General features: G+C 49.1%; 3 protein-coding genes across 6 annotated transcripts in view; 1 reads left to right on the forward strand and 2 right to left on the reverse strand.

Annotated features, from left to right (window-relative positions):
- The window catches only part of CRCP (CGRP receptor component), an 84,288-nt gene extending 82,290 nt beyond the window's left edge, over positions 1-1,998 (reverse strand). The window contains exon 1 of one of the 3 annotated variants that reach the window (XM_060079473.1): positions 1,173-1,998. In XM_060079473.1, the coding sequence (XP_059935456.1) occupies positions 1,173-1,189 (17 nt within the window). In that variant the 5' untranslated portion in view covers positions 1,190-1,998. The remainder of the gene's footprint in view (positions 1-1,172) is intronic. The other 2 variants (XM_060079476.1, XM_060079471.1) reach the window with 2 other exon arrangements.
- GUSB (glucuronidase beta) lies at positions 1,560-19,466 on the forward strand. 2 transcript variants are annotated; one of them, XM_060079446.1, is made up of 12 exons: positions 1,560-1,835; positions 3,302-3,487; positions 3,777-3,958; positions 4,118-4,260; positions 4,677-4,864; positions 5,800-5,952; positions 6,192-6,370; positions 6,453-6,599; positions 8,755-8,839; positions 11,090-11,266; positions 14,369-14,504; positions 16,329-19,453. In XM_060079446.1, the coding sequence occupies exons 1-12, from the start codon at positions 1,623-1,625 to the stop codon at positions 16,496-16,498; spliced, it is 1,959 nt and encodes a 652-aa protein (XP_059935429.1). In that variant the 5' UTR covers positions 1,560-1,622; the 3' UTR covers positions 16,499-19,453. The 2 variants fall into 2 exon arrangements, with proteins under 2 accessions (XP_059935429.1, XP_059935430.1); XM_060079447.1 differs by lacking the exons at positions 1,560-1,835; positions 3,777-3,958; positions 4,118-4,260 and having other exon boundaries at positions 3,421-3,487; positions 16,329-19,466.
- Positions 19,467-20,938: 1,472 nt separating this feature from the next.
- VKORC1L1 (vitamin K epoxide reductase complex subunit 1 like 1) overlaps positions 20,939-22,879 on the reverse strand; it is a 58,400-nt gene continuing 56,459 nt past the window's right edge. The window contains exon 3 of the mRNA XM_060079470.1: positions 20,939-22,455. Within this exon, the coding sequence (XP_059935453.1) occupies positions 22,229-22,455 (227 nt within the window). The 3' untranslated portion in view covers positions 20,939-22,228. The remainder of the gene's footprint in view (positions 22,456-22,879) is intronic.

The raw sequence follows: 22,879 nt of genomic DNA on the forward strand, positions 1-22,879 counted from the left end.
TCTCACTGCTGACAATTCCCAAAATTTCATCTCCAGATCCATGTTTGTACCAGGCTGCAGAATTAGTAGGGAAGGAAACTGGCCAATGGGCTTTACCCATCAGGGTCTGGTCGTCAGGTTCAAACGTTCAGAAACCAAGTTATGCTGCAGAGCAACTAAGCCCGTGTGCCACAACTACTGAGCCTGTGCTCTAGAGCCCGCATGCCACAACTACTGAAGCTGCTCGCCCTAGAGCCTGAGCACTGCGACCGCAACTACTGAGCCCATGCGCCGCAACTACTGAAGCCCGCGCGCGCCTAGAGCCCGTGCTCCGCAACAAGAGAAGCCACCGCAATAAGAAGCCCGCGCACCGCAACGAAGAGTAGCCCCTGCTCGGGGCAACTACAGAAAGCCTGCATGCAGCAATGAAAACCCAACGCGGACAAAAATTAAAAATTAAAATTAAAAAAAAAGAAGAAAATCAACTTGTACTAACTAAATATATGTAGGTTGACTCGCAAATGGAAAATCAATTTATTAATTTATAGAAGCATATCGACCTTTACTTATTTTTGCCCATTTGCTAGTTGTAAAAGGCTCATTGGTTTGATTCTGATTATAAAAATAATGCATGTTCATGATAAAAATTTTCAAAAAATCAGAAAATACAAAGAACAAAATGAAAATCATCTGTAATACCCATAATAACACTTTACAACTATCTAGATCTGTGTGGATATAATTTTAGCACTATTGGGATCATACTGTATATACTTTTGCAACTTACTTTCTCTTATGTTTATATGGTAAGCATTTGGGGAAAAGAAAAACCTGTAGGCCTTGTCGTTTCTTACAATATATTTATTTTTACCACCCTGGGAACTACTTTTTTTACGGCGTCAAGGTCCATTACCAGAAGGTTGCTTTGGTGAACAAGAAATCAGAGCAAAAATTAATAAATTAAAAATAGAGTAATTGTACGAACAATTGCATCCAGGCCAGGTTACCGGTACCATAGACTCCCGCTCCTTGCATCTTTATGTGTGGATCCGCAATGCCAAGAGGGAGCGCCGGGCCCCTGGGTAGGGGTTCGGGACCCAGGGGACCACAGGTGGAAGCCCAGGGTCAAGGCTATAAGCCAGGTGGGCCTGCGCGAAAGTCACTAGGTATGTTGGGGCTTCGTCTGAGCTCACCGGTGTCGCGCAAGCATAAGCGAGTGGAGGTGTCCCAGGTCGGCCTCCTTGAAGCATCGGGGGTAACCCGGCCGTCTCCGGGTTTTCGCTGCGGCCCGCGGCCCTGGACCAGCCGCCCTGGGCGCGAGCAGCCGGGTATGGGAGGGCGGGGGAGGGCGGAGGACGGCAGTGACCTCGCGGGCGCGGAGCCTGCGACCTCCGCCCTTCGGGGCCCGGGGTGGATCTCGGCCTCCCCGCGGGCCCTCCCCCGCCGCCGCCCTCCGTCAGGAAGGTGGGCCTAGAACAGCCTTCTGGGCACGGGCCTCGCGGGCTGAGCCCTAGCCGCGCAATCGCCTTCAACGAAGATGGCGCGGGGGCGGGACACGTGACTTCAGGCTCCACCCCGGCCCCGCCTCCCGCGCTCACGGCACCGGGCGCGGGGCTGCTGGCAGCCAGGGGCCCGCGGGAACCATGCTCCGGGGGCTGGCGGGAGCCTGGGCCGTGCTCGTCGCGCTGCTCTGGGGCTGCGGGCTGGCGCTGCTGCAGGGCGGGATGCTCTACCCCCGGGAGAGCCGGTCGCGGGAACGCAAGGAGCTGGACGGCCTCTGGAGGTTCCGCGCCGACTTCTCCCAGAACCGGCGCCAGGGCTTCGAGCAGCAGTGGTACCGGACGCCGCTGCGGGAGGTGCGGGCTCTGGGGATGGGGACCAGGGCAGGGAAGCTTCTGGAAGCCGGGTCGGGGGTGTGGGGAGCCTTCCCCTGAGCCCTCGGAACTGCCAGCCAGGAGGAGGTTAAAGATGGACGGGCCTGTGGGACGTGGGGTCGACCCACCCGGAGAGTGACCGGGAATGAGGAAATGGGTGGGCCCGATGTCGGTGGGGGAGGCGGAGCCGGAACAGTGTCCCGGCACCGACCTGGGGGCGGGTGGCCGCGCAGTGGCAGGAGGGGAGGCTTTGGACGTCTTGGGGCCAGCTCTGCCCTGGCAGGAAGGACCTTGGGTTCCAAGGTTCAGGTAGAGGACGGGGCTTGGCATCCAGCCAAGACCCCCCTCTAGGTCTCCCCTCTGACTTGGATCGGGTGGGCTGAGAACTGGAGCAGGGGCAGGCCTGTGTGCCCATCCGACACTCACCTCACTTAGATCCTCTTTTTTCAGTCTTTGCCGCCCAGCCCTTTACAGCGGAGGAAGAAAGGAGCGGGCCGGGGCTGGTGCCAGGCCCTTCTTGCCCCACTCAGAGTTTCCTCACCAAAGCGGCCCGTGCGCCCCGGCCAGCCTTCCTCCCTCCCTGGGGCAGTCAGTTGATCATCTTCCTCTTAGTCAGGGTGTGGTTTGTCTCTGCAGATCTTTCTTGCCCTAGCCTGGTTGTGGCCATAGGCTCACCCCATTCCATGGAGACCCTGGTGCCTGCTGCCCGCTACCCTGAGAAAGAACTTATGGCCTCACCAGGCCTTGGACACAAAGCATCCTAGCAGTTGGTCTCTCATCAGCAAGTTATCCATCCATTCATCCAATATTTGTTGAGTCCTTACTATGTGGCAGGGCTTGTGCCAGAAGCTGGGCAAACAGCTGTGAGGGACAGGAAATCCCTGCTTCCTTGGAGGTCACATGTGTCTTCAGGAAGCTCTTCCCCAGGCTGCTTCCAGACTCACTGAGCTCTCTGCCCCACTCCTGCCTTGCCTTCTCCCTGAGGTGTTCAAGGGTGCGGAGGTTCAGGGGATTCCCTGCGGGGTTCAGATTCACCTTGTTCTGCTGGGACATCCAGAGGTCGTATCTCAGGGGCCCTGGCCCCCAGAGGCCTTCCCTGGCCCCTAAAATAGTCCCCTGCCACGCTCCACGCTCTCTTCGTAGAGCTGCTCACCTGGCAGCAGAGGCCTTGTTCACTCTTTCATTCCCAGCGCCTAAAACAGCATGTAGGTATTTACTGTGCACCACTGAGTGAGTGAGTGCGTGCGTGACTGGGTCGGCTTCGTGGAGCCGCGAAAATTAAATGAGTCCGTAAAAGACATTGGTCAGTTGCTGGTGGGGTGGCCTGGAATCCGGGAGGGTCTGGGAGAAGTCATCTCGTCCAGCTTCTTCCTGTAAGTGGGGTTGCTGGGGAGGGCCCCTTAGCTTCCCAGGTGATCTGGACCTGATTCCAGTCCTTGTCTCCTTAGTCGGGCCCCAGCCTGGACATGCCAGTTCCCTCCAGCTTCAACGACGTGGGCCAGGATAGGCGGCTGCGGAGCTTTGTTGGCTGGGTGTGGTATGAACGGGAGACCACCTTGCCCCAGCGATGGACCGAGGACCTGGGCACAAGAGTGGTGCTGAGGATCGGCAGCGCCCACTACTACGCCATCGTGGTCAGTGCAGCGAGCGGCAGGCGGAGCGAGTAGGGTGCCTGGCTCCCAGCCGTCCCCTGGCAGCCTGCCTCCTGCAGTGCCTGCGGGGTGGGGGCACACTCATGCCCCGCACTGGGGTTTGCGCCCTGGGGGGGGTGGCCTCATCTATTCCCCCAGAGCTCCCTCCCTCCACCTCTGAGGCGGGTGGCAGCTGGCAGCCCGTCCCGCCCGCTCCCCCCATACTGCACTTCTATGTGAGGGGGCGCCTGAGATGGCAGGGCCCCCTCCTCATATATCCCTGTGTCTGCAGTGGGTGAATGGGGTCCATGTGGCAGAGCACGAGGGGGGCCATCTCCCCTTCGAGGCTGACATCAGCAAGCTGGTCCAGAGTGGGCCCCTGTCCTCCTGCCGCATTACCATCGCCATCAACAACACGCTCTCCCCCAACACCCTGCCACCAGGGACCATCCTCTACAAGACGGACACCTCCAAGTGAGCAGCACCTCGCCCCGCTCCCTGCTCTGCCCGGTGGTCTTCCCGTCAGGGGCAGGGTGGCCTTAACAGAGGTGAGGCCCCGGCTCCGGGAGGCCAGGGAGACGTGTGAGCTGAGGTCGAAGGACCCAGGGCAAGGCCACTGTCCTCCCATCCTAGGTACCCCAAGGGTTACTTTGTCCAGAACACAAACTTTGACTTCTTCAATTACGCGGGACTGCATCGGACTGTGCTACTCTACACCACGCCTACCGCCTACATCGATGACATCACCGTCACCACCCACGTGGACCAAGACACTGGTGAGGCTCCTGGCAGGGTCTGCCGTCAGGCCCCCAGCCGCTTTGTTCCCTGTTTGGAAAGATCCCCTAGGAGAAAGACTGTCCCATCCACCTCAGCAGCTGGAATCTAGCCTGTCCGAGCTGGCAGGGGCTGCGGAAATCACCCATCTGCTCTGACTTCACTTTGGGAGGAAGTGGGGCTTGCCTCAAATCATAGCTCGTGGTGAATAACAGCCCAGGATGCAGGAGAACCCCATGTCCCTTCCCCACTGTGCCGCCCTCACTTCATCTCCCCTCGCTGCAGATTAAGCTCAAGAAATAAATGGCTGTCAGCTAGGGGCTCCTCAGAAAGGTGGCCTCAGGGCACTCTCATCTGTGTGACCCCAGGTCAGATCCCTCCCTCTTCTCTCTTGTCTGATCTGTCTTGTCTCCTGCAGGGCTGGTGAATTACCAGATCGTCATCCAGGGCAGTGAGCACTTCAAGCTGGAAGTGTGTCTTCTGGATGAGGAAGGCAATGTCGTGGCCAAGGGGACAGGAGGCCGGGGCCAGCTGCAGGTGCCCAGTGCCCACCTCTGGTGGCCATACCTGATGCACGAGCACCCTGCCTACCTGTACTCGTTGGAGGTAATGGTGGTGAGGACTGGGCTGTGGGAGGCCTTTTCCCCCCATCCAGCAGCTCTGGCTTCAGCAGGCATGGTCCTCTGATCTTCCTAGTCAGTTGGATTGAAGAGTCCCCAGCCAGGGCCTCCCTGGTGGCGCAGTGGTTGAGAGTCCGCCTGCCGATGCAGGGGATGCGGGTTCGTGCCCCGGTCTGGGAGGATCCCATATGCCGCGGAGCGGCTGGGCCCGTGAGCCATGGCCGCTGGGCCTGCGCGTCCGGAGCCTGTGCTCTGCAACGGGGGAGGCCACAACAGTGAGAGGCCCGCATACCGCAAAAAGAAAAAAAAAAAAAAAAAAGAGTCCCCAGCCTGCTTTTTTCCAGCCCTTGGTGGGGAGGCCCAGTTTGAAGAGCAGGCCCCAGGGGCAGGGTGGGCAAAAGTTCCTTCTTTTCTTTTTAAATTTTTTATTTTTTAACATCTTTATTAGAGTATAATTGCTTTACAATGGTGTGTCAGTTTCTGCTTTATAACAAAATGAATCAGTTGTACATATACGTATGTTCCCATATCTCTTCCCTCTTGTGTCTCCCTCCCTCCCTCCCACCCTCCCTATCCAACCCCTCTAGGTGGTCACAAAGCACCAAGCTGATCTCCCTGTGCTATGCGGCTGCTTCCCACTAGCTATCTATTTTACGTTTGGTAGTGTATATATGTCCATGCCACTCTCTCACTTTGTCACAGCTTACCCTTCCCCCTCCCCGTATCCTCAAGTCCATTCTCTAGTAGGTCTGCATAAAAGTTCCTTCTTGTTCATGGCGATGCCTGTACTTCCTGCATCTCTCTACCTGCCGTTCCAGAGGTGGGCTGCCGTGGTTTGCAAGGGGCCATCCTGCCGAAGTGCGGGGTGCATTGTGTTCAGGCCGTCCAGAATGCCTCATGCCCAGTGCTTGGCTTTTGCAGGTGAAGCTGACCGCACAGACAGCTGCTGGCTTTGTGTCTGACTTCTACACCCTCCCCGTGGGGATCCGCACTGTGGCTGTCACAGAGAGCCAGTTCCTCATCAACGGGAAGCCTTTCTATTTCCACGGGGTGAACAAGCATGAGGATGCAGACGTGAGTTGGGGCTCCTGAGTCCCTGTGGAGGGCCTTTTCTCGCCATCCCTTCCTCCATGTCCCTTGAAGTGGTTGAGGGCAGCTCAGAGCAAACCGCTCAAAACCACTGCCCTATGGGGCCTGTGCTTGGCCTGGATAGCGGGCTAACAGGGTGACTCTTCAGGGGCCCAGCTCTAGAAGGAAGGGCATCTTCAACGGGGACAGGGGGCAGGGGCTCACTCTGCTGTGCTGTTCCCTAGATCCGAGGGAAGGGCTTTGACTGGCCGCTGCTGGTGAAGGACTTCAACCTGCTTCTCTGGCTGGGCGCCAATGCCTTCCGCACCAGCCACTACCCCTACGCAGAGGAGGTGATGCAGCTCTGCGACCGCTATGGGATCGTGGTCATCGACGAGAGTCCCGGCGTGGGCATCGTGCTGGCGTGAGTGCCCGCCACCCGCGCGGCCCAGCTCGCCCAGCTTGGCGCCCTGTGACCCGCTCCCTTTCCTCCCCCGGCCCCGCAGCCAGAGCTACAGCAACGTGTCTCTGCAGCACCACCTGGAGGTGATGGAGGAGATGGTCCGCAGGGACAAGAATCATCCGGCTGTTGTGATGTGGTCTGTGGCCAACGAGCCCGCTTCCTTCCTGAAACCGGCTGGTTACTACTTTAAGTGAGTGCCCCTGCCTTCCCTGGGTCAGGGGTGAGACCTCAGCCCGCTGGCCCAGCTCAGCCTCAGCTGGCAGCTGCGGGAGAGCTGCAGTGGGCCCTGGGGTGGGTGTGGGCTGTGAGAGGGTCAGCACCTGCTCCCAGCCCAGGTGCATCCATACCTGGTCAGTTCAGGGGACCAAGTACCCACCCACCCAGATCATGATTTCAACCCAGTGTCTCCTTGACACACCTAAAAGGAAATCCAGAGTTAACCTAACCTACTTATACACATAACTTCAAATTAAGAAAGAAAAAATAATAGTGACGTGGCCTAACCATAGTATAAGGGAGAGTCATTTGTAAAATAATCTGTGAGTGCATGGGCCTGACTCCCCAGAAGATCCAGTGAAGGGGTCAGGACCTTGCATCTAGATGTGGCATCTCCCTGAAAGTACAGCTACAAAAGCTGATGACGGGGGCTGGGAAGCATAGCTGGTGACTCTGATACCGTGAGCAGCGTTTTCTTCAGTGCTGCCCTTTTCTAAAACACTGAGCCACCCCAGGCAAAGTTGCAACCAAAACCAAGTATAGTCTTCCCTCGATTTTTATGGTATCTCCGTTCTTGAGAAATTTAGTGTGTGTTAAAACTGCACAAAACCACTTCGTGATGCTTCGGGTTCATCTGTAAAGGGGAATTAAGCTTTATAAAGCCGGCTTACCTAGGCATGTAATTATAAACAGGTTTGAAATGACGTGCATGTTCTAACCATTCTAAGTTACATTGGTGGACGGGACCAGGCCATCTAAAGTTCATGGTCCGTTCACTGAATGCCAGTAGCTCCCCCCACCCCCCAGGCATTGCTGTGGACAGAAATCTCACTTAGGGGTCATCTCCCCGCCCTGGGCTGGCTCCTCTCGGGGTGTTCCTTGGTTCCTTCTCTTTCTTAATGATCATGCAGTTGTAGTGTAGCCTGGAGAGGGGAATTATTTCACTTCCAGTAGAGGCAGCAGAGGCCATGGAAATACTCCCTGAGGGAGACACTGCCTTCATCCCAGTGTCCCGGATGGAGGCTCTGAGGAGTGGACCCACCCGGGTGAAGCTGAGCTCTGGACACACAGCCCCAGAGCACGTGGCACAGGGATGTTGAGCCAGGCTGGTGGACGGAATTTTTTCTGTGAGCGTGAAAGGATGATAAGCTTCTAGGAACAGGTGCCTGAGGTTTCCTGTGAACCTTTTTGGGAGGTGCGGAGAAGGAGAGGCTTGATTTGGGAGCAGTGGGGATGGGGCAGGATGTAAGTAGGGCTGCCTGGGCTGGAGGCGCTTGGCTGGGCTTTGAAGCTCCCCAGGTGACAGACAGGCTGTTTCGGACAGTGGCTTAGGGACTTGCGGGGCACTGTTCTGGCCTGTGGAAACTACAGCCTTGGAGTGAGAAGAGTTATAATGGGGGGGCGGTGTCAAGGAAAAGAAAACCAGCTGTGAGGCAATAGAAGAGGAAAATAGGCTTAAACAGTGAGTGAGGGTGACCTGCACTGGGGAGGCCGAGCCCTGACCACAGACCGGCCCCTCTGTTGGGAAGCGTCCTCTCGCCACCCCACCTTGGTTAGCAGGACTCAGCATAAATGCCGTGTCTTCAGAGAGGCTGTGCTGACTGTCTGGTCTCGGGGATGTGCCGCCTTAAGGTCTCTTAGAACCCTGTGCTTCCCCTTCATCATTCCCGCCAGCGCTTGTAATTTGTTACATTTGCCTGTGTGGCTTCGCTCCATGGAGCTTCACCGCTGTTTAAGTCTCTAGTGAGTGCCCAGCGCACAGCCTGCCTCCCAGCCCCCGACTTACGTGCTAAGTTAATATCCATCCTAATCCACACCCCGTCCTATTTTCAAGAGCTTCGTCAGAGATGCAGAGCCCAGCTTTTGGCAGTGCCCAGCCCTGGAGGATGGCCTCTCCTCTGGGAGGGGTGGGGGACTAGGACCTGGGGAGGGAGGAAGGAGGACAGAATGATGTCAGGGAACATGATGCCTAGAAGAACATGTTTGCTTACCTGAAATACACTGGAAGGCAGGGAGGAGAGCGGTGTCTTGGGGGTCTTTTCGGCTGGGAAGATGAGAAGGAGAGGCTGCGGGTGAGATTCCTCCCTGGACTGACTGACGGTGCCGTGTCTTCTGCCCTCCGTGGACAGGACGCTGATTGCCCACACCAAAGCCTTGGACCCCTCCCGGCCCGTGACCTTTGTGACCAACTCCAACTATGAAGCAGACCTGGCGGTGAGCCTGGGGATCTTCATGCCACGTCTCCCCTCTGCCTGTCCTCTCATCCTGCCTGGATGCTTGCTGACATTAGCCGCTGGGAGGGGCCACAAGCAGCCAGTCCAACCATTTCCATAGATGGTCTTTAGGTTAAAGAGGACTGCCCGTTGATTTGCCAGGCAGGGTGGCTTCTTCAATCTAAGGAGGCTGGGCATAGGGAGGTCGAATTCATTCTCAGTTCAGACTCATCAGTTTTTATGCACCTCAATTTAATTTTATGCCCCTCAGTTTTTTTTTTGTTTGTTTTTTTTTGTTTTTTTTTTTTTGCGGTATGCGGGCCTCTCACTGTTGTGGCCTCTCCCGTTGCGGAGCACAGGCTCCGGATGCGCAGGCCCAGCGGCCATGGCTCACGGGCCCAGCCGCTCCGCGGCATATGGGATCCTCCCAGACCGGGGCACGAACCCGTATCCCCTGCATCGGCAGGCGGACTCTCAACCACTGCGCCACCAGGGAGGCCCTGCCCCTCAGTTTAATATGCTCAGAAAAGGTTTAAGGGAGCCTAAAGTCGTCATTGTCCCGTGTTTCTCAAACCTGGCTGATCGTCAGAACCACTAAGGGAAGCTTTTTGAAAGTGTAGATATCTGGATTCTGAGATTCTGATTTAGTAAAGTCCAGGGTGGGAATCTGAGTTTTTAAAAAACTCCTCAGTGATTCCAGTCATCAACCCAGCTTTGGGAACTGGACTGGACTAGACTAGATCCAGACCCTGGGATTGAGAATCAAAGGAACAGGCTCACACAGCCGGCCAGACCCCACGGCCACCCTCACGGTCCCTGGGCGCAGCGGCCCCTCGGAAACCGTGTTGAGTCGCACGGAAGCTGTAAAACATGGGAGCAAGAAGATGCTCCTCCACTAGAGAACTGAGGCCAGTACTTAAAAGTGCTCCAGAGAGAGAAATCATGTAAAGGAGAAAGAATGGATGGGAAAACGCTATGCACAAGTATAAATTGTGAGCACTGTCATTTGACATGGATGGGACAGTTTGTAGCCCTGGTGTTCCTGTGCCATCCCTCGACAACACCCCCTTGAAGGAGTGTGAAGACTGTGGCCAAATACCAGTGTGACACAGGCACACCTGGACTTTCTCAGAGCCCAAGTGGTGTCCCTTCCCATTCTAGTGGGCAGGGGAGCCTGTGCCTGTCCCCCCAGAAGGTTGCCAGGCTCACCTGGTGGGGTGTGTGAGCCATGGTCATGGTCATGTGCCCACCCAGAGGCACCACTTTCCACCTGCATCTTTCCGCCATCAGTTCGGAAAGGTGCTGAGGTCACTTGGGAAAGACGGACCACAACAGTCACAGTGCAGACTTCGGAGGTGAGTGTGGGTTCAAGTGAGCTTTGCTGCCCACTGAGCACCACCCTGTTCAGGTTCGAGGCAGTGCCACCCCATCATCCGGGCTACCCTCCTAGGAGGGAATTTTCCAGCCACTTTATGGCCCACAGTTACTAGCTCAGGAAGGTGAATCAAGAGCCTTTGTGAGGAGAAAAACTGCCTTTGTCCCTTAGTTGGGAACACTTCTCCAGGGCCAGGGGGACAGCCAGTGACAGGAGCACAACCTAAAGAGGAAAACAGTCGGGTTGGGATGGGCGCTGGGCTCCCACTGGGGCCAGCGCGCTGGGCACCCTCCCCTGAGCCCAGCTGCAGCCAGGTCAGGGGCACCAGCCCAGAGTTAGAGACTTGTTCCATTCAGGTCTCTTCTAACTCCACGTCCTATACGTGTGAGCATCCAACTCATTTCTTTTTTTTAATTAATTAATTTTATCTTTGGCTGTGTTGGGTCTTCGTTGCTGCACGCGGGCTTTCTCTAGTTGTGGCGAGCGGGGGCTACTCTTCATTGTGGTGCGCGGGCTTCTCATCACAGTGGCTTCTCGTTGCGGAGCACGGGCTCTAGGCGCGTGGGCTTCAGTGGTTGTGGCACGTGGGCTCAGTAGTTGTGGCTTGTGGACTCTAGAGCGCAGGCTCAGTAGTTGTGGCGCACGGGCTTAGTTGCTCCACAGCACGTGGGATCTTCCCGGACCAGGGCTCAAACCAGTGTCCCCTGCATTCGCAGGCGGATTCTTAGCCACTGCGCCACCAGGGAAGCCCCCTGACTCATTTCTGTGGCCCCTTCTTACCTCCTGTGCCAGAAGTGCTGCCCCCCCGCCCAAGTGTGAGTGCGAACACTATCCTACACCCTTCTGGTTCTTGAACACGTTTTAACACTCTTCCAGGTGCCATACGTGGACGTCATCTGTGTGAACAGTTACTACTCCTGGTATCATGACTACGGGCACATGGAAGTGATTCAGCTGCAGCTGGCAACCCAGTTTGAGAGCTGGCATAAGACCTACCAGAAGCCAATTATTCAGAGTGAATACGGAGCAGAAACCATCACAGGGTTTCACGAGGTAAGTAGTGTAGACCATTCGAGTTATTTCTTCACTCTCTTGGACAGTGATGTCATTCACTGCCCCAGGCTAGGAAGGTGCCTCCTTCCCGGTCCCTCACTTGTCCTGATGACCTCCTATAGCTCACCAGGCTCACCTTAACCTACCCCTCCACACGGCTGCCTTGGACTCAGCCTCTGCCTCACTTGAGTGGTCCTCAGACAGCCTCCCACTAGCTGCCCAAATGGTCTTTGGAACAAATCCAAACCTTGGGAGTCCCGTCACTGGCTTCTCCTGGCCCACAGGACGCAGCCCTAATCTGTGGTCAGGGCTGTCAACATCCTTTGCCCTGTGCCATCTCCCAGGTCTTCATCCTCCTCTGCCTTCAGTCCTGGACCCTGGCCTGTTTTCACTGTGCTCACTGGCTTCTGCTCTGGCTTGGCCTGTTCCTTCTACCTAGAATGCCCTTCTTAGCACCATAATCATCAACTAATGGATTCTGTCTTTTTTTTTTTAAGGGATTATTTATTTATTTATTTGTGTGTGTATGTATTTATTTATTTATTTTTGGCTGCATTGGGTCTTCATTGCTGCGCGCAGGCTTTCTCTAGTTGCATCGAGTTGGGGGCTACTCTTCATTGTGGTGCACATGCTTCTCATTGCGATGGCTTCTCTTGTTGTGGGGCATGGGCTCAAGGCATGCAGGCTCAGTAGTTGTGGCGTGTGGGCTCAGTAGTTGTGGCTCACAGGCTCTAGAGCACAGGCTCAGTAGTTGTGGTGCACGGGCTTAGTTGCTCCGCGGCATGTGGGATCTTCCCGGACCAGGGCTCGAACCCGTGTCTCCTGCATTGGCAGGCGGATTCCTAACCATTGCACCACCAGGGAAGCCCAACTAATGGATTGTTACTCAGCATTCGAGCCTCAGCTTAGGTGGCCCCTCTTTGGTGGGGTTTACCCCACCTGCCCGGGCAGAGGAAACTCTTCCCCCTGCTCCGTCTCTGTCTCAGCATTTCTCACTGTGCACTGTCATGATCTCTTTGGCTCTCTCCTTGACCAGACCGAGGGCTCCAGGAGGGAGACTAAATCCTATTTATCATTGCTTCCCAAGCACTCAGCAGGGTCCGGCACACAGCAGGTGCTAAATGATACTTGTTAAGGGAATGAGTGAGATCTTGGAGCAAGATTTTGGTTTTTTGGGGAGTTTGTTTGTTTTTTGGCTGCGTTGCACGGCATGCAGGATCTTAGTTCCTCGACCAGGGATTGAACCCACACCCCCTGCATTGGAAGCGTGGAGTCTTAACCACTGGACCACCAGGGAAGTCTTAGGAGCAAGGTTTAATCACTAGCTTTTTCTCCTTGTTTTGTCCATTTCCTCACCAAAGACAGGCTGTTTTGTCTTGTGGGGGTTGTTTTCATGTGGATTCTTGAACCCCAGCCAGCCGACACTCACCTGTCACAACGGCTGGGGTTCCTTGTTGACACATTTCTTCATTTGCTGGCCCTTAGTAGGTTGAACAGTAACCCAAATGGACTCTCTTATTCTGTTCACACCCTTAAATTCATCTTGCCTACACAGAGTGCCACTTGGACAGACTGCTAATGTAGGGGGAAGTATCTTATAAAGACAATGTATGTACATTGGTCCTCCCTCTTTGAAAAGGTGACCAACTCTGAATTTTTAACAAATTCTGAAAAGGACTTCCCTGCCGGTCCAGTGGTTAAGACTTCCTTTTCCAATGTAGGGGGTGTGGGTTCGATCCCTGGTCCAGAAGCTAAGATCCCACATGCCTCCCGGCCAAGAAACCAAAACATAAAACGAAGCAATATTGTAACAAATTCAGTAAAGATTTTTTTTTTTAAAAAGGAAATTCTGAAAGAGTCTGGGTCAGCACTCTCTGATAGTGCCTTTGTGGTGATGGAAATATTCTAGACCTGCACCGTCCAGAACGGGAGCCACTGCCACGTGTGACTTCTGAGGACTTGGAACGTGACTAGCGTGACTAATGTAGTTTAATGTAGTTTTAAATTTAAATAACCTCGTGTGGCTAGCGTTAGACAAGGCAGGGTCATTTCCATTAAAACACAGAAGGAACTTGACATCTTGCCCTGCCCTCAAATTCTGCTTTGGAACTGCAACAAAACAGGGCTCAGTGGTACAGTCGTATCTTCGGTGTATAGTAGCTTTCACTGTTGTCATTGTTCTGTATCTTTTTTTTTTTTTTTTTTTTTGGCTGTGCCACGAGGCATACAGGATCTTAGTTCCCCGACCAGGGATAGAACCTGTGCCCCCTGCAGTGGTGCAGTGGAAGCACAGCGTCTTAACCACTGGACTGCCAGGGAAGTCCCTATAATAGCATTTTTTTCCCTATAATAGAATTTTTATTTATTTATTTATTTATGTATTTTGGCTGTGCCAGGTCCTAGTTGCGGCACTTGGGATCCTCGCTGCGGCACACGGGATCTTTAGTTGTGGCATACGGGATCTAGTTCCCTGACCCTATCCTTCTAGTTTGTCACTTTGTCTCCAATGCCTGCCATATAAGCAGATACTAAATAATTATTTGTTGAATGGATGAATGGGCTAAACAGCAGCTACTTACCCAGGAGAGATACAGATTAATCTGAGGAGAGTTAAATCTGAGTCACACTAGTTGTCAAATTATGCACTGGTAGCTACTTCAAACTTGAGTTTTAAATTTATTATCCAGAGACATACTTTTACTCCTAGTGTAGTTCAGCTTTAAGACTGCACTGGGGAATAGAGATGTTAAAGATAAAGCAAATATTAAATTGTTTATGGGAATTCCCTCGTGGTCCAGTGGTTAGGACTTGGCACTTTCACTGCCGAGGGCCCCAGTTCAATCCCTGGTCAGGGCACTAAGATCCTGCGTGCCATGCAGTGTGGCCAAAAAAAACCAGTCACTAATTAAGGTGTTTTTTTTTTTTACCCTGGGCTATGTTATACCCTGGCTGTGTCCCTACACCAGCATCAGCAAGTCCTGCAGTCACTATAGCCCACCATGAGGACAGATTATTTTGGTCATCACGTGGATCTTTATTTTTATCTAACATTTACAGTCCTGCTTGTTCTGAGTCCTAAATTCTCTTTGCCTTGACTTCCAGGATCCACCTCTGATGTTCAGTGAAGAGTACCAGAAAGGCCTGCTTGAGCAGTATCACGTGGTTCTGGATCAGAAACGAAAAGAATATGTGGTTGGAGAGCTCATCTGGAATTTTGCTGATTTTATGACTGACCAGTGTAAGTGGCAGTTCGGTGCATGGAATGTACCGCTTCTCCTTTTTTCAGGTTGGCACTTTAGTTCAGGACGTTTGGTTTTAAGAACCCTGGAAACAAGAGGGGGGAAAGCTGATGTAATCAATGCAGGCTACATAGAGGATTCCCTAGGAAAAGTAAGTTGCTTTTAGCAAGCAGCCATCACTTGCTGGCTGCCTAAATCATTTTATGGTAAACAAGCAAATGGGAGAGGCTACCATCTCAAGGCAGAGATGGCTAGTAGCTTACCTCTGTGTTTCACCACAGTATGAGGAAAAAGTGGACCTCGTACTGGATTTATTTGTGGGATATACTCATTATTCCAGAATAAGGTACAAAGCCCGAGAAACTTCAGATATTTCAGTCTGTTTTATATTATTCACTTATAAAAGGCAAGTTTGCCAAATACAGGTTAAGTGTCAAAAGGTTTTGAATGTAGGAGTGTTTAAAAGCCTTCAAAGTGAATACGATCTGTACTTTCTCAAGTGGGGACAATTAGGGCTACTTCACAAAAGTTCCAAATGAGTTTTCCATTTCTTTCTATCCCTCTAGGTAGCTAGCTTCTTGATATACCATAAACTTAGGATAGCAATCTGGGGAGGAAGGGAAGGATTTGGTAGTAGTGGGAATTACATTACTTACGGGGAAAGACAGGTTTTTAGAAGGTTAAAGTTTTGTTTTGTTTTGATATATTTTTATTTATTTATTTGGTTGCACCGGGTCTCAGTTGTGGCAGGCAGGCTCCTTTGTTGCAGCTCACTGGCTCCTTAGTTGTGGCATGCGAACTCTTAGTTGCAGCATGCATGTGGGATCTAGTTCCCTGACCCGGCATCACACCCGGGCCCCCTGCATTGGGAGCACGGAGTCTTAACCACTGTGCCACCAGGGAAGTCCCTAGAAGATTAAGGTTTAATTAAAAATCCGAATGGGAGAGGTGAAGAAAAAAAGAGAGAGTATGAGCCTCCACTCTGCTTGGCAAATGAGATTAACAGCTCCTGGAAATAAGCTTGGATGGAAGTCTAGTTTTGTGACTAGGTGCACTGCTTTGCGTAGTGAGGAATTAGCTGTGTGACCGTGTACAAGGTACCTACCTTTTCACAAGCCTGTAAAGTGGGGCTAACGCCTACCACCTTGCAGGTTGACACAGGGATTCCATTTGACGAAGCGCTTGGCACAGTGCCTGGCGTTTGCTTTTCGTGGAAGAAATTATTGTTGTCTTGAGCTTTTCAGCGGGAAAGACCTGCTTTCCATTTAACAGAAACGGTGGTTTCTCTAGGAGATGGAGGGGTTCGCTAGGAGTGTAGCTGCTCCTTTCCCAGCTCCAGCTCTGGCGGACCTGCCACCAGGGGTGGGGACCCAGCTGGAAGTCTGCCCAGCAGGACTTTAAAATCTATGAGTAGCTCCCTCTTAGGCGCCTGTGACTGGTCAAGACTCTGGCTCCCACTAGCACAGTTGTCTCCTCTGAGAGGCGCAAGCCTTTCCAAGGGGAACTTTGTCTCAGCCCCGCTCCAGTTACCAGGCAGGTGGGTACCCGTAATGTCTTAAACCTTATTTTGCAAGTAAAAGATAAATAATTTTGGATTATTTCCCTAACAGAAGAAAAATTAACACACCAGGGAGCTAAGTGTTTTTGGGGAGCAGTGGTATTTAAATCTTTAACCTGTTAAGGGGCCACTTCATCAGATACCACTTCAGACCAAGCATCTCTAAACCATGAGGACCTCTCTGTTTAGTGCCCAGCTTGGCTCCAGGCTGGTTGTGATTTGGCCCATCAGAAGTTATCTGAAATACCTTTTGCCTTGTTTTTAGCACCACAGAGGCCAATAGGGAATAGAAAAGGGATCTTCACTCGTCAGAGACAACCGAAAAGTGCAGCATTCCTGTTGCGAGAGAGATACTGGAAACTTGCCAATGAAACCAAGTACCACCGGTCAGCTGTGAAGTCACAGTGCGTGGGAAACAGCCCGTTTACTTTTTAAGTGAGAACTACCTCTCTGCTGACAAGGGCTCTGTCAGCCCCTCCTTCCCAAGTAGGGGGCGACTTCCACAGGACACAGAGCAAGCGCTTCCTGGACTGTGCATGGCAGACCGGGAAGTTTCTGGTCTGGATTTTGTAGTCATTTGCTAGAAGGGAACGTTAGAGGTGAAAATAAAGGCTTTTGTAGTATGAGAATAAAGAGTTGGCTTAAAAGTGACCATCCATAAATTCAATGATGGGTACTGCTGAAGCATCAGAAATTGTTTTTCTGTGTCAGGCTGTTTTCATGGCCTTAACCGAGTACAGAGTCTTGAGAAACCTCTACTTCAGCACTCGCCACAATCAGAGTCGCTGGTTACAGACTGTGTGCTGCCACAGGAACAGCCCTGCTGCTTTAGAGCCACCTGTGCTCAGATGCCACCTGTGCTTTAGGCGAGCCTTGACTTGAGTGGGTGACAGTAAAAGACAAGTGCTAGTAACTCCACAGATAAGCCGAAGTCCCAGCAAATTCACAGAAAGTAGTATCATGCTGGAATAATGCACAAGGTCGAGGTACCAGTTTCCAGAGTTAAGCTGACATGTAAGCATAAGAAAGGTAAGAGTTGAGGAATGTCAGAATTGGAAGGGAGCTGAGAGGTTACCAGTTCTTCTGGGACGTTCTTCCAACCTCAGCCATAGTTTTTTCTGGACTGAGAGGGATAGATGGGCATAGAAGCCCACTGGGCCATCACAGCTGACTCCAGTGAATGTGATGAGGCCTCTTCAAACGGACTGGGCCTGCAGACAAGTAGGACAGGCTTTTGTACCTCTGGGTGATGCCACCTGCTCTGCTGCTGAGGATTCTCTTTCCTTATGTAATCTTTCCTCCTCCTCCTCTTCCACAGGCTCCATTAAGGCAAGTAAGGCACATTGTTTGTAAGAGTTCAGTGTTCATCTATCTTGGTTTAAAGCTGAAAGCTTTGGAAAAATACTGTCCAATCAAATAGAAGACCATGAAACAAAACAATTCTTAATACAGAGCTTGATCCACTTCACTTGCAGGGAATTTCACATCTCAGCACATGCCCTTTTGTACCCTTCCTTTCCAAGCTCCGTGAAAGAAACAGTACAGATCATTTAACCTCATTTTAGTGGCCGTCTTTAGACCATTTTTAAGAAATGAGAGTATAGTCAGTTCAAATAATAAGTTAGGAATTCTAGTGGTTACATATTCCTTTCATTGCCACTAAAGTCCCTTGGAGTAATCAAGTTTTGCGTTCCAGTTTAATGTCAAGGAATAATATATAAAACTCTTTACTTGACAAACATTTAAAAAAAAACTAAACATCACAAACACACTTAAATGTTTTACAAATTAGAGGTAAGGTCCATTTCTTAAGTCCTAAGGTTCTAACACAGGGCACATTTGTTCTATTCAATAAAATATGGCTAATTGTATTTCAAATGGAATCATCTTTCTTACAGATGTTAACTTTTTAGAAGATTATAACAGTGGAGTGTTCGAGATGAGCTAAAGTAAAGCAGTGGGAAAACAGCTGATTAATACATTCTATGTGCTTACAGAACTGTAAGCAGTAACATCTTTTTCATTAATTCTTGACAACCACATACGTCGTAAGTCAATAGGAATTCCAAGAACTAGAATCTCTGAGAATTCTGCTTGTGTCTTCTCTAAGTTACATATAATTTAAGAGAAGAATCAACTCAGTACACCTGTAGAAATACATTCTACAGTACACCTGTAGAAATACATTTCAGTACACCTAGAAATGAAGCTAAAGAAACAATTTCAAGAATAATTTATAAGACTGAATTAATTTCTGCTTTTTTGAAATGCAATACTGCAGTATAAGAATGAGGGCAGCACAACTTCCACAGGTAACTTCTACATTTATTTTATACCAAAAAGTTATGTGCAACAAATAAACATTCTTACATATTTACATTTGTTTTTACCAGTTAGCAAAACTGTGTCCTAAATCTCTGATAAAGAATATGTCTATCTATATTAAAGGGGAAATGTGCCCAGTGAACTCCATTTTAAATGAATGTTTACTCTGGAGCTTAAAAGCACTAGTAATAAATATTTTTGATGGAACGTACTATACAGATCATACACCTAATACTTAGGCCATGCTTAATAGTTTTATAACAAAACATTTCACCTTTTCTGGGCTAATTTGTCGAAAAAAATGTTTAACCAAGTAGCCTGGACTCCTACCCCGCCCCCTTTGATATATTGAAGGGTAGCTCTCACAAATTAGGAATCATAAGTGCTGCCTAAAATATCTGAATAGAAATGCTTTACCAGTGCTTGCCTGTTGGGGAGAAATACACGAGGACAAAGACAATATTAGGTATTCCTTCCCAAATAGGTTACCAAAAATGATAGTGGGTTTCTTGTTGGCATTTGTTCAATACTGATTTTTCAGGACAAGATCTGTCAGCATTCATTGGTGTCAAGCTTTACTGAAGACAACTTTGCACTTTTGCTGATAGTCTTAAAAATAAATGAAATACAAGAAAACTAAAGCCAACTAACAATTTTAATTTCACTGTAGTCTTGGTCCTGTATCCTACCTAGTAGGTCCAAGGATCTCTTGTACCAAATGATAGATCTTTATCTCTTTGTAAGAAAATAGTCAATGCTTTCAACATCCTTAGAAGTAATGGATTTAAGGAGAGGCTCTATACATCAAGTAAAAGTAATTCCTGGCACACGGCTAGGTAAACCTGAGTTATTTCACCAGACGTTTACCCTCACTGATAGCAACTAGCTTCAATGAAAAATACCAAACCCTCCAAACCACCTAGATTCCCTAGAATTTATCATCTAACTACAACTTCTCTTATTTCTTCAAATGATAGGACTGTCAAATAGATAAGAGGCTTCGTTGTTACAAATCATTTCGAAAACCAAGAAGCAGAAATTCAATTTCTTCCCTAATCTGTTCTTCCACATTGGTGGCTAATAATGTTGCAGTGTTTAAATATTCTGTCTAAAATAGTCAAAATAGCACTCAGATTTTTTTTTTTTTTTTTTTTTGCGGTACATGGGCCTCTCACTGTTGTGGCCTCTCCCGTTGCGAAGCACAGGCTCCGGATGCGCAGGCTCAGCGGCCATGGCTCACAGGCCCAGCCGCTCCGCGGCATGTGGGATCTTCCCGGACCAGGGCACGAACCCGCGTCCCCTGCATCGGCAGGCAGACTCTCAACCACTGCGCCACCAGGGAAGCCCAGCCCTCAGATTTTATAACATGGGGTTTTCCCCCTCTTCTGGGGTGTAATTGAGGATGTAGAGGGAAACCTAAATTCTTCCCGGGCAAAAATGCCAAATCACATGCATGGGGGGGGGACGGGGGGGGACGGGGGCAGGTCCTTTGCTTACAGCAATACAGGCGTCACCACGCTGGTATTTCAGGCAGCACATGGTCATCACCCAGTGAAAAGAAGGATATTAATTCTGGGGTCATAGGAATGTGGCAACAATTTTTCTACAACTGAAACAGTGGTTTCCCCAAGGCTTAGAAAAGAAAAAGAAAAACTCGAAGAGTCTGGCTGAACACTGATGTTCTCTCATGTAAGAGTTGAAGATGTTCACAAGAACGCAACATCAAGACAAGCTTTAACTCTACCCTGCTGATTGATACAAAATATGGTGAAAAACAATTTTAAATTGGGACACGAGGAACTTGTTTTTAGCACGACCAGAGTTAAATATACCACGAAGTCTTCACCGTGAAGCCAGTTCCACTCTAGCGGAGAAAAGAGAAGCAGTAAACTGCTGGGTAGACGGGAAGCACTGCTATAAGACGACCTCGTTGCACGGTTTTCCAGCATTAGCACTTGTTTCTCCATAAATATCAGACATCTAATCAATGCTTTCTAGAGTTCTTTAACTATAGAAACAAGAACAATACATAGATATAACAGGCATTGAAATATTCACATTCTTGGGAGAACATAAGCCTTGATGAAATCTGAATTAAGCTATCTTTTACAAAACTGGTTTAAACTGGTTGAAAGTACATTACAACTCAGATTTTATACCTGCCTTGGGCCAGAAGAATACATTGCATCAATTATGACAGTTAGTTGGAAACTGCTGAACAGTTGCTGACTCTGCACGTTACAGTTTACAGAGCAGAGCCTGTCCCCTCCCTTCAAAAGAAGGCAAATAAAGCACTCAAAAGTTACCGGTCTCTTTTTAACATAATGATGAATGGAATTAGAAGGAAAAACATGGCTACTACTTCTCAATCTAAGGAATAAAATGATCATACAGAACCTTTCTATAGAATGCAAGTTTTCTACTTCATGCTAAGAAAGGAAGGAAGGACACTTCTGCCCAAGTTCAACACACAAAATATTTGGTTTGAGATTTAAGACAGAAGGCACTTTTAACAATCTGATATAAGATGTTAACCATAGAAACATACTGTCACTATTTCATTTGGGTTTATTCAGATCACTTTCAAAAACTCTGCATTTGGGTAGTTATTAGAAAGAGTACTGTATTTCACCTTGAGATATTTCTACCTTTAGTACTCCTCTCCCAGTTAAGCAAACTGAGCAGCATGTCAGCCCTAAAGTTTACAAATCCAGTATCTGACTCTAAAAAATTAAACTAGACATCTGGTTAATTAGTGTAGAAAGAAACAGGGAAAACACTACAGAGCTACTCAAGGGCAATCCTACTCTGGAGTGACTGCGCTTATACTGATGATTTCAAAGTCAATACTGTTTGGTTGACTGGCACCAATGTTAAGGAAAATTATCTGCATGAAAATTCAACTGTTGTAAGAGATTTTACCTAAAAATGCCATATTAATATTTCCAGCTTTTCTCCAAAGAAATCTACCCATTTTCCCATCTTTAGTATCCTGAAGGCCTTGGACTTTGAAAGTCTGGTCACATGACTCATTCTGTAAGGTTATAATTGATCCAGTTTTATGACTAGGTACAAGCTTGACTTGAATGTCCAAATTTAGTTTCCTCCTTTCAGAGATAGGAGATGAAAGGGAACCAATCACCCTATTATTTTTGCTGTCAATGCTAGACCCACAGCTCTCAGTGCTTTTCACAAGATGCTCTGTATGGACTTACTATTTTCACTATTTCTTCAGTCAACGTTGAGCTGACATTTCTTCATTGCTACACTTCAACTAAACTGTACAGTAAGTTCTGCAGGGATGGATCCAATATTTCTACCTTTATTTACAAATATCACATGAATGGATTCTAGTTGAATCTACATGTTTAAATCCATCAGCTAAAAACATTACATATTGTAAACATGGCAATATTTAATACAGTATCTATTCTAAAATATTTTCATGTCATGATCACATTTGTTATAGCTGAAATATAATTTATACACATTAGAGAATTACTAGCAATGGTTGCTCACTTTACAATTGAGGGAAGGAGGCTAGGGCTATATTTATTATTTCAGAAACATCTCCAAAGTAAAGTTAAAGCTTGTCTTTGATTGGCTCGGCGTATCCTCTTTTTTTTTTTTTTGTATCCATATTTAAAATGAAGATTGACACAGAAAATAGCTAGAGCTCCTTCTAATTTACAGGATTTTAAAAAATCAGTTTAAGATTCTTAGGGAAAGTGTCTGTTGTGAAGAATTTAAAAAAAAAAAAAAAACAACAACCAAACTGCTGCAAAATAAACTTAATGGAAAAAGGGACTTCAGACTGTCAGTTAAGAGTTCGTCAGGTGGTTAGTCCTGCTTGGGCTGCAGTTGCCGTTTCCAGGCCTCATTCAAGTAAACTAGTCGTTTGTAGTTGATGATAAGAAGAATGAAGTTCAGCACGTATGTGATGACGCAGATTATGCAAAACTCCTTCAGCACAAAGTACAGGATGTAGGCCAGGTACAAAGACCCCATTACAGACATGATGGAGGATGTCATGAGGATTAAAGCTGCAACTGCACTTGCTGTCAGGCCTGCAAGAGAAAGAGACACTTGGCTCAATCAGACCTTGACACTGGAGAGAGAGTTTCTGAGTTAAAAGGTAACATTTTGTGATTTGCTGCAGTGTTGAAATACTGATCTTACAACAAAACATTCTGAAATTGGAGGACAAAAACTACAGGTCTATTTTGTTAAGATTATGCAGGTTGACTCTGCACATAGGATACCAGTTTTATAGCTGCAATATTTTTGACTTGTCAATATTCTAGATGAAATATTAACTTATTTCATAAACCAGCCTCAGTTAAGGCACACAAAGAAAATATGCAGTCTCTCAATCACATTATGCAATGAGCAGATTTGTAAAACTGACAGCCTTACCTCCTCTAATGAATAAAATAACATGAGGACCCCAACCTTCTCATCCAAGCAGGACACATTTGATGAGACCCTTCC

This window comes from Mesoplodon densirostris, chromosome 16, assembly GCF_025265405.1.
Source record: "Mesoplodon densirostris isolate mMesDen1 chromosome 16, mMesDen1 primary haplotype, whole genome shotgun sequence".
In the NCBI taxonomy this organism is placed as follows: domain Eukaryota; kingdom Metazoa; phylum Chordata; class Mammalia; order Artiodactyla; family Ziphiidae; genus Mesoplodon; species Mesoplodon densirostris.

Excerpts from the sequence above, each read along its gene's own strand:
- GUSB (XM_060079446.1), top strand. The coding sequence starts at position 1,623 with ATGCTCCGGGGGCTGGCGGGAGCCTGGGCCGTGCTCGTCGCGCTGCTC. Across the intron at positions 6,371-6,452 it reads GGCGTGGGCATCGTGCTGGC|CCAGAGCTACAGCAACGTGT; the intron begins GTGAGTGCCCGC and ends CCGGCCCCGCAG. Across the intron at positions 14,505-16,328 it reads TGATTTTATGACTGACCAGT|CACCACAGAGGCCAATAGGG; the intron begins GTAAGTGGCAGT and ends CCTTGTTTTTAG.